Genomic DNA, 17,872 nt, shown 5'->3' with positions numbered 1-17,872 from the left:
TGTTTCCTTGCCTACATGTTTTGTTTGAACACTATTAATGTGCTAATGTAGGCCACTGTAATATTTTACTGACGTTTACTGTAATTTATTCATATATTATTCACGCAAACTGTCTGAACCTCTTACCAAAAAAAAACAAAAAACAAAGTGCAGTCTCCTACAGTCTCTCCCCTGCTGCAGGATTTCTATCGGCCCATTTTTAAACTGGTAGCCGTCTGTACATGTTGCCGCATATTAATGTGTCACTCATTCATCAAGCTTTAATCACACTCCTATTAGTATGATTTAGTGGAATGCTGATTGATTAAAGTGTTGCGTTAATGAGTGTTCACCAAGGAGATGACTCCAGGTATTGCGCCCTGCTGCTGCAGTGTGCTGGTCTTATTACCATCCATCAACCGGTTCAGACTGGACTGATGGCAATATCAACAATGTTCTGCTTGGTAGCCTGTAACCTCAACTCTCAGCTTGACAAGTGTATTTTGGATGCGTTAGTAAATCAAAGTGGGTTAATTTGTTTTTTTGTAGGGGTTCGTATGATTTTGTCGTTGTTATATTAACTTTCTGACTGTAGGTGTTTTGTTCAAAGAACCTAAATTTAGTTGCATGGCCGGAGACCTGTCAGGTAAACAGGTTTGTGTTTGTGGCTGTATCTGCGTGTGAAACCCTCCTCGTTAAAGCAGAGAAAATGAATAATATGTGTCGCATGAAATGAACACCAGTCGCTACATCTGTGGGATACAGACTCACAGTCTCCTCCGGCTGCCGTGCGCTCCAGGCGCATGAGGAAGCAGCGCTTCTCCTCCTGTAACTGCGTTCAAGCTGCTGCTGGACCAGCAAGAACAGCTTTGAACCGGTTTTGTCGCCGGCTACAGAGGAGTATGAAACGAATGTACAATGCTCGTTGTTGGTGCTTTCTTTCCACACGGGCATTGTAGACTCCAGTGCAGATAGACAGCACCCGTCTATTATGACATTTGTAGAGATTCCTTAAAAAGGATTTTTTTTTTCAGGGAAACCATCCTACATGGAAAGTTCCCGTAGAGCGCGCAGCTCTGCAGGCGCCTGCTGCTGTTTTTGTAAATGCTGAGGTGAGTGCTGCATGTTTTAACAAAAGCACTGCCTGTGTTTCTGCGGGAGTAATAGGATCTGAGGAGAAAATGCAGTTATCGTTGATCAGTGGCCTGTATATGTGCTGTGTTATTTTATGGCAGTCATTAACCCATTGGGCATATAGTGGTTTTCTTTTCTATACTATTGTCTTATGTGACTTTTTCCTTAAAATCTAAATGCTGCCAGTAGAAATCAAGCTGGCTTTAAGAAAACACATCTGAAACATAGGAACACCAACTTCCCCCCCCACTAGGAAGCCTCACTGTAAACAAAATAAAGCTGCTGCAATGACGTATAAAGTTGCTCTGGGCTATAAATTATTAATGAAAGAGGTCTGAAAAGCTGAGGTCAGCACAGGACACAGGCTTCTCCTGTGTATCTAAACCTGAGCTACAGTTGAATCATGGAAGAGGCAGGTAAAAGGTTCAGGGGTGGAGGCATCAAGCAGGATTGTTCTCTATTTTCTCCTCCTCCAAGGTGTGGTTATACAGACAGGAACAAAAGGGGCAGTTGACAATGGGTTCGTTGCAGTCAGTGTGTGGTTAGGACATCACAGGTGACCTGCCTGTTTGAGCAGGCCAGCAGCAGCCTTCACTATATCAAGGCTTTGCGTCAGTGTATATTTTGGATTTGAAAATCATGAACAGTATTTTTCTTGGTGATCATCTTTTGGATTACATTGTTCCCAACATTTTTTCTGTAATGTTTCTTGTTTTGTCTTTCCCAGGAACCCAACCTCTGTCAAAGCTGTAGCAGATCCCAGAGGGCAGCGGTAACCAAATCACCATGACAACATCTACTACAGCGCTGGATGGAGGCTGGGGATGGGCAATTGTTGTGGCCTCCTTCACGGCCCAGTTTCTGGCCTATGGATCACCCCAGTCCGTGGGTGTGCTCTACCCTGAGTGGCTCCATGCCTTTCAGGAGGGCAAGGGTATGACAGCCTGGGTGGGCTCCCTTGTGGCTGGAGTGGGACTAATAGCCAGTGAGTAGCACGCTATTACTAATGTAATGATCTTTGACATGGGATCACATTAAAGATCCAAACTAAATGCCAAAGGAATAATATCAGCAAGATGGATCAGGGAGAGACCTACTAAAGTTCAAGTTGGATATTTGGAGAAACAATTTTTAATCAGATAATTGTTTTTGCATCTGGAAATTTGATGCTCGGCAGTAAATTGAGGTTTTGGCACTCCATATTATTATTACAGGGATAAAGATTTATTGGTGTGTGATTAAGGGAGAGAAGTTTTATCTGGTCTGTGCTAAGGGTCAATCAAACCCTCATCAAAGGAATATGTTTAGCTACAGGTGTTGAAGAGTTCTTTCTATTGTAATGTTTGAACAGGATAGAGAACACGGCAGTGCTGTCACGAAGATGGGTGGTCTGTGGCTCCCTGAGCAGAGTTTCTGTTATTGATTTTCTAGCAGAGCAAAGCAAATGCAAGTCATCCATGCTATGAATGTAGAAAGATCACTTAGCCCTTAATCTAACCAAAGAGGGAAGAAGAGACAGACAGATTGAGACACAGATAGAGGGAGGAACACAGAGACTTAATACTGTATTTGTTGAGTGAGATTGTGTATATAAAGTACTTACCAATACACCAAAAATGAAAGAAAAAAGAGGAAGTAATAACATCATGGTCAAAGCTGGAATGTAAATGTAGGAATTACTTGTTAAGAAAAACAACACACCAAAAAAATCAAAGTCAATAACTTTTAAGTTCTGAAGATATTGTTGAGCAGACAGGATCAGTGATGTTGGTCTTGGCTGATACTTCAACAAAGGCAGAGCTGGCGTGCCACCCTGGCTTCTTGTTTTTAACTTTCTCAAAGGGTGGAGGTGAAAATCAGGATGAGACAGATCTGGCCTCCGGCCTGGCCAAGTCCTGGACACGTGTCCCAGCTGTCAGACAGCTGTAGCACTGCAGTTCCTATAGCTCAACAGCAGGGTCCTCCCACTGGTTAGAGGGAAAGGAAACAGTAAATGTCACTTGATGCTTGAGTCAAGCCAGAATTAAGAAAATGGGTTTTTGGTTTGAATATTGCACTCAGCGTAGACATCACGTCGCTGTAATGAGCTGCTGCAATGAGCGGAGAAATATAATGTGATACTGTCAATAGTAACAAAACACTGCTCATGATTTTCAACTTAAAGACGATGTAAATGGTAAATTAAAAGAACGTAGATGTAAGTAAGTTAAACTGAGCCTCATTTACAAACCTTATTTATATAAAATGTTTTAAGTACAACACAAACTGGACATTTTAAATTCCTGTTGAATGATGTTACGATAACTGTGGGAAGCTGCCAGTTTGAACCTAATGTAATGTGGCAATGTCATAGGGGTCATGGGCTTTTATTTTCTCTGTTAAACAGCAGAATATCATCACAATTCCTTTCTCTGTCAATAGTTTGCCCCACTGTCATTCAATTCTTCCCTCTCTGTATGTCTCCCACTCCCTGGCTCTTTCTTCCTCAGGTCCTATCTGCAGTGCCTGTGTTGACAACTTTGGGGCTCGACCTGTTACCATCTTCAGTGGAATAATGGTGGCGGGTGGCCTGATGCTCAGCGCCTTTGCTCCAAATGTCCAGTTCCTCATCTTTTCCTATGGGATTGTGGTCGGTAAGGAAACACTTGATGATAAACCTAGAGGGCGTCCTCCTGTGGTTTTTATACAGTACTCCAGTAGAGACAAGCCAACAAAGTTAATGCTGCAAACAGCCTGCAGACATAATCCACCTGTCAGTTTGAGACAACGTATTTTTGATGTTGCCTTGGTCATGGGAGCTTATAAGCTTCTTATCCCTCTAAAGGACAGTATGAGAATTGCTTAACACTTTGTATAATCAGAAAGTTGTATGAACAACGAAGGGCAGTTGTCAAGTCCAACTATTATGTAACATCAGAGGCATATCATACTCTCACTTGCAGTAATGAATACCACTAAAATATGTAGAATCATACTGAGACAAGATATTTTTTTGAGTACTGCCCCGTTTATTTGACATTGCTGTTTGAGATATTGACAGAAAAATAACCATGTGACCTTTTATTGAATCTGCATCACCAGCCTACTTGTGTGGGCCCTACACCACCTGTTAGCGCATTAAGTGGTAGTCCAGCCATGCTTAATCCTGGTGAACTCCTCACAGTCAGCTATGCCTTTCGTACACACAGCATTGGAGAGGGGAGGCCATGCATATTTGAAGACAGTCATTTATTTTTAGAGACGGCCTTAGATATTGGCTTGTGGCTGTACATGCACACAAAGCTTGTTTGCTGCCATGAGCATGCTTCTTTTATTTTTTGCTGATCGTGTTGGACTTGAGACCTTATACACAGTGCCTTTTAAAACTCATGGATTTGTGTAGAATAGAAATACATCATTGTAATAAATTCCTGAGCTAATGCATTGAAATGGAGTTTTTTTCTTCTTTGTTTCTCTGCCATCTCTCCTACCATAGGCCTGGGTTGTGGTCTGGTCTACGCAGCCACGTTGACAATCACCTGTCAGTATTTTGACAAGAGACGTGGCCTTGCCCTCGGCATTGTCACCACAGGTACAGCTACCTCCCTACTGCCTTGAGTTCTCTGGGTGCACACCACTTCTCCATGCTCACTTCTTTCATGTATGAGCTGCTGGGAGCCTTGGAAAGCCAAGGTAAACATTTGTAGTGTAGCAAAGACAGAGTGGTCTATTAGGTAGGGACACGGACTGATGACCAATGACCAGAGCTGGTTGGGCTGAGAATGAAAACCTCCATGGAAATGATTTAGGAAGTTTGACTATATAATCAACAATATCAATCAGAATGGCGTTAAATAAAGAGCTTTGTTAGCAACACCAAATTATTTATTTCTGAAGTTTAAGTCTATTAATATCAATTAATGTGAAATTATGGAGAATTTTAACGTCCCATCGTTTTTAAGCTGGTCTTATTACTTTAACTTGTAACTTTACTGCAGTGATGTAGAAGTGTACTCCACGATGTGTTGAAACATTATGACATTCCTGTTGGCTGTGGTTACAATTAACATACTTGAAACATTTGACCTAAGGCAGCAGAAAACATGATTTTCATCCTTTTGTCAATAGCTACTATGTGGAATTTTAAACTTTCTAACTTTGTCAGTTTCAAAAAGGACAGATACAACCAAGGAACATAACATGCTGAAGGCCCATCTAGACTGTGCCAGTTTTCACCAGTATTATCTAATTGTTCTATAATAACTTATGCCAGTAACTTGACAGGAGTGATACTCTTGAAACTCTACACAGTGGCTTTAATTTGTATAACATGATCCTGTCACTTTCTTACACAATGCTTTCTGTTTTTCTCTGCTTATCCAGGCACAAGTGTTGGAGCATTCATCTATGCCACTGCTCAAAATGAGCTGATTGTGTTATACGGGCTGGATGGCTGCCTGCTAATCATTGGTGCTGTAGCGCTGAACCTCATGGCCTGTGCTGGCTTCATGAGACCCCTTAACATGCCAGGGTACTACCTCAAACAGAAAGCTGCCCTTGAACGAAACACAGAGGAGCAGCTTTTAGAGAAGCCCCCACTGGATGACCTGAAAATCACTACAGGTTCTACTACAACCAGTCCAGAGAAAGCTCAGACAGTAAAGGAGCTGCTTATCACCATCGATGCCAAGGACCTGGCCAACCAAACCGAGAAGAAGAAAGGCAGATTCCTGGCTGGTTTAGCCATCATGAAAGTTGTTAAGAAGAAGCAACAGGCTTACACCAAGTACATGCAGTCCATGTATGAAATCCTACAGGAACAAGCCATGGTGGCCTTCTGTATTGCCATCTTCCTATTTAGCCTGGGGGCATTCCCTCCTGTGCTCTTCATAGAGGATGTGGCTCAGAGTCAGGGACTCATAGAAGAAGTTAGTGTCATTCCTTTGGTATCAATTGGGGCCATCGCAACTTGCGTGGGTAAACTAGTGCTGGGTATTCTGGTGGACATCAGGTGGATAAACAGCATCTATCTGTATGCTTTCACCATGTTTTCAGGAGGTGTGGCACTGCTCCTTATTCCTGTCACTAAGAGTTATGTGGGACTGCAGATCTTGTCTGCTGTGTTGGGTTTTTTCTCTGGAAACTGGTCTCTCACTTCCTACATTACCACTAAGATTGTTGGGTTGGGCAGACTGACACAAGCCCATGGCATCCTCATGTTCTTTGGAGGATTTGGAATCATGCTTGGACCCCCTGTTGTAGGTAGGAGGATTGTTACAATTAATTAGAACAGGTTCAGAGATTGTATTTTGTCTAGAGATGAAACCTATTGTCAGGCCACATTTCAAAAATCTAAATGTTAAATCAGACAGGCAGACAGAGGAAAGCAAAGGGCACGTTGACGTCAAGAGACATTTTTTCATTATTTTGCTGACTGGTATATCTGCCAGGAATTTCTGCTGACTGTGTTCACAATATCTGCTTTTCTCATCACTTTACAGGGTGGTTCTTTGACTGGACACAGTCATATGACTTGGCCTTCTACTTTAGTGGGGGCTGTGTGGTGCTGGGAGCATTCATTCTCTTTCTGTTCACCCTTCCCTGCTGGAACAGGAAGCACGCTGAGAACGACAGACCAGATGTCCATTACACCAACAACTGTGACAAAGTTGCCTCTGTAGCCTGAATATGAGCACCTTTTATAAGGATTAAAATTTCATCCCTACTGCACAGCAATTATCTGCTGATAAACTGTACACTAACAAGGAATTTTCTTTCTTTCAATATACAGGGGTTTCCCCTTATTCGTGCTGCCAGTTTTTAATATACCAAAACACCTGCCAGATGTTGTGAAATGCAGGCCTTACTTCTGTACTTTGCCTGTGTTTCTGAGTTTCAAACCATATACTTTTAAAGGTTTGGCTTGGATATCTTAGATTTTTTTAATTGCCTCATTTTATGAGGTTGACTGAACAATATTGGTCTATTCCTAAATTCTACATTGTGTTTGTCTAAAGACTGTTTTTCACTTTACTGTAGCTCTGACATGGTGCCATTGCTAACACTGGGAAGAAAGTGTAAAATTGTTGGGTGTTAATTTAGCACATTTTCATTTGAAACTCTCTGCAAATGCACAACATTTTCTCCCAGCATCTTCTTAAATTATTTCCAAGCCATCTTCGTCAGACAGAATACAGGACTTGGACTGGAGGGGGCCTTTTTGTAATAACGCTTAATTTCAGCACCACGTTTTTAGTTTGTATTTGGTTTTAAAATATATCTTAATTACAAAAATGTGTATCTTACCAAAGCATCAATAATAGTCAATGCCTGTCAGCACATAATGTCTGTTCAAACAAAACAAAAGCCTTGCTTTATAGATCATTTGTGTTTTCAAGTGTATTGACTCAATTTATACTTTTTTTTTTTAATGGTTTGAGTTCCACATGGAGATTTTTTTAAGTTGCACTGTAAAAAGACTGAAGAGATCTTGTTGTATTCCCAGTCTACACAGCATGTTGATTGTCTGTGGCATGAATGATATTCATGACCTCTATTGGCTTTTATTTTGACCAGGAGAGTCCTTTTCCATCATGTTGTGTGTGTGTGTATTTTTCTTTGTACATTGTGTGTTTACATGTGTGTACACGCATTGACATACTGCACAGGGTTTTGTGTGCATTGTTTGGTTAACTTTTGTATTAACGCTAGTTTGTAATTTTCTTAGTTCTAGTGACTTTTATATGCACAAAGCTGGTCATAGAAGCAAACAAGTAGTTTTTCAGTTGGACATTGATTACTGTGGTTGTAGTTGTAATGGATTCTCTGCAATAGACGTTTTAAACTACTTGAATATTGTTATATAGACGACTACAAAAATCTTTTTGAGTTTCAGTCAAAAGGATAAATCTGGGATATTAGTGTTTGCTTTTAGTGTTTGTAGAAGGTATTGACAGGTTGCTGATGAGGCATGGTTAGTACTGACCTATAAGAAACTGTGTTTGGCTGTGACCTTTGAGCCACTTTTTCTTTGTATGGCAGTATTATATTTATGTCTGTATTTCTGTTATTTTATTTCAAATGTGCCAATAAAACATGTTTGGGTTAATGCTATTGGACGTGTAGGTTTGTAACATATCACAGACTGTGAACTACATTTTCAATCCCAACTAAAAACAAAAGTAAATTATTACTTAATAGATCAAATAAATCGAACTAGTTTTAGTTAGTTAGTCCTTAGCACCCTGAGCTCATTCTCCTGGCAACCCCGCCACGGGTCGCCATGGTTACAAATTTGTCACGTGACTAGTAACCTAAACAAGTATCCAGCGAACTAGCGTAGCGGCGCAGAATGCTAATTCCACTTCGTTTTAACAACAGTATTTTGAGTTATTGTCAGACTAAAGTTGGGAAATTGAGGCGATGGCGGTAATTACTCCTTGTGTGTCGAACTCTGCGATAGTTTTAGAGACGGGAGCATCGTGTTAATAAGGGAGAAATACGTCCAGAAGTGAAAAATGAAGAGCTGTCTCGGTTTGCTGAGCTGAAAATGGGAGCAAGCGCTTCAGTATCACTCTGTGTAAGTTTAGCTCTAGTGTTAACTGTGGGTGGCAGTTAACACTTGATAACCTTGACGTTACTAGCTTCTTGTTTTTGAGCTCATTGTCCAGTTGATTACACCTTGTAGTTTTAACTAGCTGCCCGTAAATTTTAGGAATGATGAGCAGATAATATTACATGGAAGTAGCTATGTAGCAATATCTTGGCGCTTTAGTTAAAGTTTACTATATTTAGTTGTCTTTAGTGTTTAAATGTACCTTGTTACCTTGTACTTTGTCGTTTTATCCATAAAACAATGGAGTTGTATTCTGACTAGTGGATAGTTTTATTGTTAACCGGCTCAAAATGTGGATCACTGGGGTCCAGATCCAGGATCCTCAAGTAATGAACACCTCCAGATCATGGAGGAGGGTTCAATATACAAGCCTCCACTATTTTCTTAGCCATGTCTCATAATCTAAAGGAAGATAATAAGGGAATGGTTTGTCAATTGCTGTATGCTCTCTTTCCATGCAGAGCAACCCACCTTCAGTGAGAATACTGAGGCCCAGTGCCAAGGTCAGCCCAGAGCCAATAACTCCTGCACTTGTTTCAGAGCCTGAACTTGGTTCCAGGTGTGTGTTTGGTGTTTCCTTGGGAACGCTGAAGGAGGACGGGCAGATGATCTATGGAATACCCCTTGTGTTAAAAGACATGGTAGACTTCCTGGATAAAAATGGTAACTAAGGCACATCCTCATTGTTTTTGTCCTAGACATCTGTCCTTCCTTCTACCTTCCCTCCTTACTTCTTGCTTCCTCTCACTCTTTCAGTTCAAGCAATATTCAGACATAACCTTTAAGTGTAGTATCTGAATGTCCTTGTTTCCTAATCATAGGACTGCACCACAGAGGTCTGTTCCGTCTGTGTAGCTCAGTGGTGCGGACCAGGCAGCTGAGGCAACGCTGGGACCGCGGAGAGAGGGTGGACCTAGAGAATGAGGGAGACGTCCCTACTGTGGCCTCACTCCTCAAGCTCTTTCTTCGGGAGCTTCCAACCCCCGTAGTTCCTGAACCCCAACGCAAACAGTTGGTTTATATTCTCACAGGTAAGGGAACAGGAAATAATGCTGGACTGGTATTTTTGGGATCAAATTTCATCATCAAGTTTCTTGGAATAGAATTTTTGGCATAATTAAATTAATGCTGGTATTGGCACTGTTAAACCTAACCTGTTGTCTGTCCATCATGCTGTTGGCAAGGATCTGCCTGACTGAAGTGTCATGTAGCACAAAACGGAATTTCTTACTGATTAATATCAAAACTAGTTTAGACAAGGGAGGTGAGGCTGTAATAAAGAATAACATTCCTTATGAGGTTGGTTACTGTAAACTACAGTATATAGTAGCTGATTGTGAGTCATCTAGTAGTTGTAATGATGTTGAAGACAGTTGATGACTATAAAACTGTTTTTTGGACACCAGTTTGGGCTGTGTGGTTAGTGCCAAAAAGCTTTTAAGGAGATTAGAACTTTATGATGGTGATTTGCAGAGAACAGACAGGAGTACAGGGAGATGCAGCGTAAAGTGAAGGTAGAGGTAGCAAAGGCCAAATAAAGGGCGTATGAGGATTTGTATGATAGGTTGGACACTAAGGAGGGAGAGGTGGATTTGTACAGGTTGGCGAGGCAGAGAGACAGAGATGGGAAGGATGTGCAGCAGGTTAGGGTGATTAAGGACAGGGATGGAAATGTGTTGACAGGTGCCACAAGTGTGATGGAAAGATGGAAGGAATACCTTGAAGAGTTGAATAAGGAAAATGTTAGAGAGCACAGAGTAGAAGAGGTGACTGTTGTGGAGCAGGAAGTAGCAAAGATCAGTAAGGATGAAGTGAGGAAGGCATTGAAGAGGATGAAGAGTGGAAGGCAGTTGGTCCTGACGACATACCTGTGGAAGTATGGAAGTGCTTAGGAGAGGTGGCAGTAGAGGTTTTGACTGGGCTACTTAACAAGATCTTGGAGAGTGAGAGGATGCCTGAGGAATGGAGGAGAAGTGTACTGGTGCCCATCTTTAAGAACAAGGGAGACGTGCAGAGTTGTGGAAACTACAGAGGAATAAAGCTGATGAGTCACACAATGAAGTTATGGGAAAGTGTAGTGGAGGCTAGGCTGAGGTCAGAAGTGAGCATTTGTGAGCAGCAGTGTGGTTTCATGCCAAGAAAGAGTACAACAGATGTAATATTTGCTTTGAGAATGCTGATGGAGGAGTACAGAGAAGGCCAGAAGGATCTGCATTGTGTCTTTGTAGATTTGGAAAAAGCATTTGACGGTGCTGAGAGAGGAGCTGTGGTTTTGTATGAGGAAGTCTGGAGTGGCAGAGAAGTATGTTCAAGTGGTGCAGGACATGTATGAGAGCTGAAAGACAGTGGTGAGGTGTGCTGTAGGGGTGACAGAGGAGTTCAAGGTGGAGGTGGGACTGCACCAAGGATCGGCTTTGAGCCCCTTCTTGTTTGCTGTGGTGATGGACAGGCTGACAGATGAGGTTAGACAGGGATCTCCGTGGACCATGATGTTTGCAGATGACATTGTCATCTGTAGTGAGAGCAGGTGGAGGAAGTCTAGAGAGGTGGAGGTTTGCTCTGGAATGGAGAGGAATGAAGGTTAGCCGCAGTAAAACAGAGTACGTGTGTGTAAATGAGAGGGACTCAAGTAGAACGGTGAGGTTACAGGGAGTAGAGGTGAAGAAGGTGGAGGATTTTAAGTACCTAGGGTCAACAGTCCAGAGCAACGGAGAGTGTGGAAAAGAAGCGAAGAGACGTGTGTAAGCAGGTTGGAACGGGTGGAGGAAAGTGTCAGGTGTGATGTGTGACAAAAGAATCTCAGCAAGAATGAAAGGAAAGGTGGACAAGACAGTGGTGAGACCAGCAATGTTGTCTGGTTTAGAGACAGTGGCTCTGAGATAAAGACAGGAGGCAGAGCTGGAGGTAGCAGAGCTGAAGATGTTGAGGTTCTCTCTGGGAGTGACGAGGATGAATAGGAATAGGAAGATGAAAAAGCCAGGGAAGCCAGATTGAGATGGTTTGGACATGTTCAGAGGAGGGACAGTGAATACATTGGTAAAAGGATGCTGAGGTTAGAGCTGCCAGGAAGGAGGCCTAGAGGAAGACCAAAGAGGAGGTTCTTGGATGTGGTGAGGGAGGACATGAGGATAGTTGGTGTGGGTGAGGAGGATACAGAGGATAGGGTTAAAGGGAGGCAGATGATTCGCTGTGGAGATCCCTGAAGGTAGCAGCCGAAAGGAAAAGAAGAACTTTATGATGATGACTATACAAAATAAAGAAGTGGATTTTTGAACTAGCATTAATTATAAATAAAATATTCAGCCAGAGAATCTAGCAACAATCTAGCAAAAATCTGTAAAAAAAAAAAAAAAAATAAGAATTAGACATTTAAAGACAAGGTGATAACCTAATTTTTCCGAGACGGACATGTATATTGTTATTTTGATTTCTTATTGTATTTTATTTTTAGGTGACTGATAAGCTAAATGTTGTATAATTGTTTATAACTGGTTGGTGTGGTACTGTATCTTAGGCTGTTTATTGTGACAAATTTCTTGCTGTGTTTAAATCCAAAATAGTGTCAATGTATGTTAAATTGCAGACTAATATGAATCTGGAGCTGGTTATATACTATTTATTCATAGCTACCAAAGGAATTGATTGCATGTGAATAAATATTATTTTGATGTTTTTTGCTTATTTTTAGGATGTGCAGATGAGGCAGCCATGACCCACATTCTGAGAGAAGCTCTTTGTCACCTTCCAGATGACAACCGCATTATTTTGTCTTACCTCATCCACTTTCTGTCCAAAGTGGCTGCGCACAGCCAATCAAATCACATGCCCATGGAAAATCTAGCAACCATCTTTGGGCCTTGTATATTCCAGTAAGTGTCTGTTGTTATTTCAGCAGACTAATAGTGGAAACAAGGCTCTTCCAGTCAAATATGTACATGCTGTAGACTACACTTCTGTAGCTGTAGGTCATGAGAACAGCCTACTCAGAGTCTGGCCCAGTTCATCAGCCTCAGTCGTCGTGTGTCTGCTTCATCTTGCCACAGTTGCACCACCAGGAAATGGGTGTGGATTGTGGTTGATAACATAGAACCCAACACATAAAAAGACAGAGAGACATAACAGAGGTCATCAGGATTTTGTTGGTTGCTTTTCCCCTCCTGTTTACAAAACTCCCCTGTCACTATAAACAGAGGCAATCTCCTGGGAGGCACACCTACATTCAGATGTCTGCCACCATAGGCAGGACTTACTATACTCAGTAAACACCCTTTTAACTATTCCCCCATCTCTTGATCTCCCAGTGGCATTTATGGTATGGCACTCCTGCTTCTGCAAGTTAATAGCTTATCAGTGAAATATGGTGTTATTCACCCTGTAAAGTTCTGCATATGCTGGGAAAATGTCATATGATTATAGCCTGAGGAAGAAGAGTTGGTGAGGGATTGAGCAATTGGCAGCAGAGGCCTGAAAAATGGTGTGGGTGGGTTTGTTTTGTGATAACTACTAGATTTTGAGAATGTCCTGTGCTTTGTGCTCTGGTTTTACACGCATTAGAAGAACAGCACTACAGCCATACATGATGCAAAAAATACACAGCTGTATGATTTAGCCCTGAATAGTAGTTTGTTTTTTTTTAAGCCACATTGAAGTAAATTGTTTTTTGTTTTTTTTTTGCTTCCTGCAGGATTGTAATGATATTGCTGTCAATTTAAGATCAAATAGCTTGGTGTGACAGACACTGTAACACATGGTCCTGCCATACAGCATGTGTGACAGCTTATTTGGCAACTCCCCCCTCATAACCCACACATATTTGTCATCCAAGCCTCTCTGTAAACAGCCAGTTGCCCTTGTGTCTGTTATGTAATCCATGTGTCAGGTTGCTCCTATACAGTCATTTCAATTGACAGATCTATTAATATATAAACACATATACTGAGTTTTTTTTACATTCTCTTCCCTTGGTACATGCTATGTTAACATTTGCTTACCATTTATACATTGAATAAGACTTTAAAACCCATGAAGGATGATGTCAATAACAGACAAAAATGCTCAAAATTCAGACAGGAAGATTTTCTGTTTTGGTCTTAAGCGAATGTTTTTGATCAGAAGCTGCTCATATTTATGAAATTTAGAAGTTGCAGATGTCAGTAAAACTTGGCTGTTTATTTTTGTCTGCAACAACATCAACACAAACAGCCTTTATGTACCTAACAACAACCAGACAGCTGACCAAAGTGCTTTACATTAACCACATATAAGCAAAACAATAAAGTCAAACAACAAACAAACAATTTTATATATATAAGTCGACATGTTAAAATAACCCTATATTTGCAGGATGGCAAGAGAGCAACTCCGTTAAATAACAAGAGGCCAGTCCATTAATAGATTTAAAATAATCTATTAAATAAAAGCTACCAGGAGCGAATGCAAGGAACAGAGATTGGGTGTAACATGCTCACACTACTGGAACTGGTTAAAAATCTAGTAATTGCATTCTGAACTAGGTAAAGCCTAGACTGTTTTTGACAGTCAGTCATCCATGAAAAAAGTGAACTGAACTCGCAAAGAACTGTAGAACCAAAACAATTTGTATTCAGCTTTGGAGTCATTCAAGAATAAAATTTGGACGAGATTCATTTTCCTAAGTGCTAGGTTTTGAATCATCTTATGTAGTCTTACCAGCTCATCCCAGTTGGCTGCTGTATATGCCTCCTTCCACTAGATGGAGCCCTTTTCCATTGTTTGTAGTAACATTCAGAAGAGGACTATTTTGAACACACAGTATGTGACAAAGTTTTGCTTTTTCCCTAATCTCTTCTTCATGCAGTGTTCCAGCAGGACCCAGGATGTTAGAGGACCAGAGTGCATGTAACGCCCTGCTGCTCCATCTTCTCCGGCATCAAGTCCTCCATCCAGTCCCAGCTGAAGGCACACTGGCCTCCTCAGTCACCTCCTCCTCACCCCCTCCTCCAACTCTGTCTGCTCTGTCGCACTTTGAGGTGAACCAGCTTTTTTTAGTCTTTACAGAAACTGTTGTATCATTTCATGATCTTTCTTTTTACACATTACGCCTCCCTGGGCATCTCTGTAAGTCAAAGCACTTGAACAAAATGGAACAAAATTTATCTTCAGGGTCACAGCTATGCCAGTCTGAAGACTTTAGAAGGTATTAACAAGTCTTGATTTTTATTTTAAAAGTTTTTGAATATTTTACCGATCCCTGCTGTACATAGTAATATTGCTTATAAATATTTCTGTGTGTGGTTGTGGGCTGTTAAAGTAGGAGTGTTGTCAGGGGAAGTTTTATAATTTTTTATACATTTGTAGTTCGTGCCATCAGTTATATAGTAAACACTGCTGCTATTGTAGTTAGTTACAGTAGTTAGTAATTAGTTAATCCGCCCATTAACCACCTATGTGGTTCCAGGTTGTGTTAATTGATGAATTATGCTACTAGGAATTATTGCTAAGTAGTGACAAAATGTGTTTTAAATGATGTGTTTTAATTGTAATATATATGTTATTGCCCCTAATGGTTTTCCACTAGTCTTTAACTCTCATAAATGTGAAAGCAATATTAAAGTACATAGTGTGGTAATAAAAAGGCTTGTATTTTTCTAAAGGCTTGTATTTAATTTGGTAATATATTGGAGAAACTCTGTATGTAGTATATGCAGTTAATGGAAAAAAATGCTTTGAGGTTATGTTATTGATTTAGAGTGGTGTGTGTCCTTGGTAGAGTCGACCCAGCAGCTGTCATTCAGAGCGAAACAGTGTGGTGAGGCTGGAGGGAGAGAATACCTCAGGCTCAGTTACCTGTGCTTCTAAACAAGCTATGTGGATGAAATCTCAACTCAACAGGTACTGTCATCAGTAAGCTAGATAGATAATATGAACTACCTATGTCCTTGCAGCCATTTAAAAATATTTTTTGGCCTTAATGACAATTAAAATATAGTTATTGAACATGTTTGTGTTTTGAATATACACAAACCTCACACTATCTACAACATATCTTGACTTTGATGAATAATTAGGACTGGAACTTTTTCCCTGTAGCATTTCACTCTATATTCAGCGTTGTTTAGTCAGTTGTCAGGTTAATGGTTATGTCATTGGTGATAAGGCTGAGATGTCCTTCACAGGGAATTTAAGCCAACCTCTGGAGGTTTTTTTGCACTCTTTTTATAGAGCGGTGTGACTTGCTCTATCATTGTTACAGTCCCACTTGTATTTCGTAAACCAGAGTTTTTCATTGGTGTTACAGTTTAATGAATGTGATGAAGTGAATCATCACTGCTGCTTTTGACTTGAGTCCTCACTTATGCTTATGATATATTTCAGCTTAAGTATTCTTTGATTTTTCACTACCTCGAATTACAAAAAATGTGCTCAGTAGAACATAAAAGCACAACCACTGAATGTAACTTGCTTTTACCATTATTTACAGTGGACCAGTGAACAGTGACAAGATGCTGCATTTCAGTGTTATGATTTGGCCATTTAACTAACTTCTTTTGCAGTTTAAATGTTTTTACAGGCTTTATGAAATATTACAGAAAGGAGAAGTAGACCAGTCTTATTATAAAAGAATCAAGACTGTTGGATAAAGATATTGAACTAGTAATCAGTTCTTCATTCCGTACATACTCTAAGGCTGTTTGCTTTCTCTTCACTAATCTTATCCTGACCTGCAGGTGCAGTTTGCTAAAAACAATTCTTTAAATACAGGTCTCAACACCTTCTGACAAAAACTGTGAAATCCAGTGCCTGTAGTCAACACCAAAAGTGCTGTTGCTTGTACAGCTCATTGGCCTTTTTCACTCTAATAGCAAGTAAAAATAGAATCACACTTTTGCTGCTGGAAGGAGCAGAGAAGTAGAACAATGGTAAAATGCTCCTCCAGACAGAATCTACATACTGATGACCATCTGCTGTGGGGAATTTTTCCCACTCAGAACTTGGAGGCTAATGTGCAGTTTTCTATTTTTAAAATGTGAATGTAGGTTGCTATGAGGTTGCAAAGCGGACACCAAATTACATTTATGTATTTTCTATTTTTGGGTCAGCATGAGACATGGCATTCACGTGCAGCTGCTGATAAATTTTGTGGTGGTCATCGATCTGTGTGTCTATCTGCATTTATGTTTGTCTGTGGATCCTAATTCTGCTTTCTTTATGGTATTTTAAAAAGACATGCGTTGAGGCTGGGTTTACATTGTGATGAGAGATCTATCCTTGGTGGAATTCATATTAATGATTTATTAAACTTGAGGTATTACTGTGCTAATAAAGTCTTTTTGGGCTTAAGGCAAAATGAGATATGAATGTGACAGGAGTATTTAGTGGGTAGCAACATTTCAGCCTGTTGTCAGACTGACCAGACCATAATTAAACTACATGTGTCAGTATAAAGAGGAGGAGTCAGTAGATGTGTGTGTGTGTGTGTGTGTGTGCGTGCGCGCGTGTGTGTGTGTGCGTGCGTGCGTGCGTGCGCGTCCTCCCCAGCTTAGTAGTCATCAAGGTCTTTGCATGGGAGTATGCCAGCAGCCAAAGTCCTCTGTTTATTGATGCATAGCACTCAGTCCAGCTGACCACCTTTTACTAACCAGATTCTTAAGGCAATATCTCCATACAGTTCTGAGCAAGAACAGGTTACTCTGTGTAAAATGTGGGGTCCTTATTCAGGCATTAGGTAACCTCCATAGGCCATGTAATACATCACACACATATGTGGAAACTCCCACAGTTAACAGATAGACAGCAGATCCTCTGCTGTGAAGAACAGAGTAGAAATTTTACCAAGATGATTCCATATATTCTCCACTTTTGTTTTTTTGCACTTTCAGGGCAAACAAATATAAATAATTTTTCATTTAACAGCTTCCCACTCTGTTTAACAGGCATAAGATGCTGCATCATTTCCTCTGTCTTTCTATGGTTAATGTCTATATATAAGGCACACAGGTTTTCTTCTTTCCTTCCTTTGGTCCAAGTCTAAACTAAATGAGGAGGTCCAAATATAATAAATGCAGCAAAATAAATTTTTATTTGTTATTGTCATCACAAATTTTCTGATGGTTCCTTCATTAAAAATCTGTGACATAGTTTTATTTGGCATAAACAAATAAGAATGTAGCCTTTTCTAGCTATTTG

General features: G+C 40.5%; 2 protein-coding genes across 4 annotated transcripts in view; both read left to right on the top strand.

Moving 5' to 3' along the window:
• Positions 1–311: 311 nt before the first annotated feature.
• On the top strand, positions 312–8,200 carry LOC113132131 (monocarboxylate transporter 9). 2 transcript variants are annotated; one of them, XM_026310004.2, is made up of 6 exons: positions 312–1,091; positions 1,841–2,098; positions 3,603–3,746; positions 4,589–4,684; positions 5,476–6,354; positions 6,594–8,200. In XM_026310004.2, the coding sequence occupies exons 2-6, from the start codon at positions 1,900–1,902 to the stop codon at positions 6,776–6,778; spliced, it is 1,503 nt and encodes a 500-aa protein (XP_026165789.1). In that variant the 5' UTR covers positions 312–1,091; positions 1,841–1,899; the 3' UTR covers positions 6,779–8,200. The 2 variants fall into 2 exon arrangements, with proteins under 2 accessions (XP_026165789.1, XP_026165790.1); XM_026310005.2 differs by lacking the exon at positions 312–1,091 and adding an exon at positions 1,338–1,724.
• A 216-nt stretch (positions 8,201–8,416) lies between these two features.
• The window catches only part of LOC113131717 (protein FAM13A-like), a 19,741-nt gene continuing 10,285 nt past the window's right edge, over positions 8,417–17,872 (top strand). For both annotated transcript variants that reach the window (XM_026309296.1, XM_026309295.1), the window contains exons 1-6: positions 8,417–8,671; positions 9,169–9,370; positions 9,529–9,738; positions 12,396–12,576; positions 14,544–14,715; positions 15,456–15,577. In XM_026309296.1, the coding sequence (XP_026165081.1) occupies positions 8,642–8,671; positions 9,169–9,370; positions 9,529–9,738; positions 12,396–12,576; positions 14,544–14,715; positions 15,456–15,577 (917 nt within the window). In that variant the 5' untranslated portion in view covers positions 8,417–8,641. The remainder of the gene's footprint in view (positions 8,672–9,168; positions 9,371–9,528; positions 9,739–12,395; positions 12,577–14,543; positions 14,716–15,455; positions 15,578–17,872) is intronic.

The sequence above is a fragment of the Mastacembelus armatus genome, chromosome 15 (assembly GCF_900324485.2).
Source record: "Mastacembelus armatus chromosome 15, fMasArm1.2, whole genome shotgun sequence".
NCBI classification, from domain to species: Eukaryota; Metazoa; Chordata; class Actinopteri; order Synbranchiformes; family Mastacembelidae; genus Mastacembelus; species Mastacembelus armatus.
The sequence above is the reverse complement of the archived record's forward strand: the minus strand, read 5'-3'. Positions and strand labels throughout refer to the sequence as shown.

What these genes read in the sequence shown, in the direction of transcription:
- LOC113132131 (XM_026310004.2), top strand. Translation starts at nt 1,900, where the DNA reads ATGACAACATCTACTACAGCGCTGGATGGAGGCTGGGGATGGGCAATT. An exon ending in TGGAGTGGGACTAATAGCCA is followed by an intron (nt 2,099 to 3,602) that starts GTGAGTAGCACG and finishes TTTCTTCCTCAG; the next exon opens with GTCCTATCTGCAGTGCCTGT. An exon ending in TTCCTATGGGATTGTGGTCG is followed by an intron (nt 3,747 to 4,588) that starts GTAAGGAAACAC and finishes CTCCTACCATAG; the next exon opens with GCCTGGGTTGTGGTCTGGTC.